The following is a 302-nucleotide window of genomic DNA, read 5'->3' on the forward strand; positions in this document are numbered from 1 at the left end:
CCAAAAACCAAAAACGGCAAAAGCAGATCACGCGTCGGCTTCACCTCGCCGTCACGCGAAGCAGAAATCTCAACGCAACGACCCCCTCCCACACCAAACTCAGGACCACACAGAGGGCAGCGTGCACGCCCCTAGCTTGCCACTAACCCACTCCAGCCTCTCTTGCAGGAAGTCCAGAGTCCTGAAGGTGAAGGAATCCCCCGTCGCCAGCAGGTCCAGGAGGAGGGCAGGCCACGGCAGGTTGTGGAGGAAGGTCCACCACCACACGAAGGTCATCTGAAGCGAAAAGGGAAATATGGCTG

General features: G+C 58.6%; 1 protein-coding gene across 1 annotated transcript in view; it reads right to left on the bottom strand.

Moving 5' to 3' along the window:
• LOC119585850 overlaps positions 1 to 302 on the bottom strand; it is a gene marked incomplete at its 5' end in the record, with an annotated part of 15,624 nt that overhangs the window by 11,265 nt on the left and 4,057 nt on the right. Inside the window, 1 exon segment of the mRNA XM_037934582.1 lies at positions 148 to 276. Within this exon segment, the coding sequence (XP_037790510.1) occupies positions 148 to 276 (129 nt within the window).

Source organism: Penaeus monodon, chromosome 20, assembly GCF_015228065.2.
Source record: "Penaeus monodon isolate SGIC_2016 chromosome 20, NSTDA_Pmon_1, whole genome shotgun sequence".
In the NCBI taxonomy this organism is placed as follows: Eukaryota; Metazoa; Arthropoda; class Malacostraca; order Decapoda; family Penaeidae; genus Penaeus; species Penaeus monodon.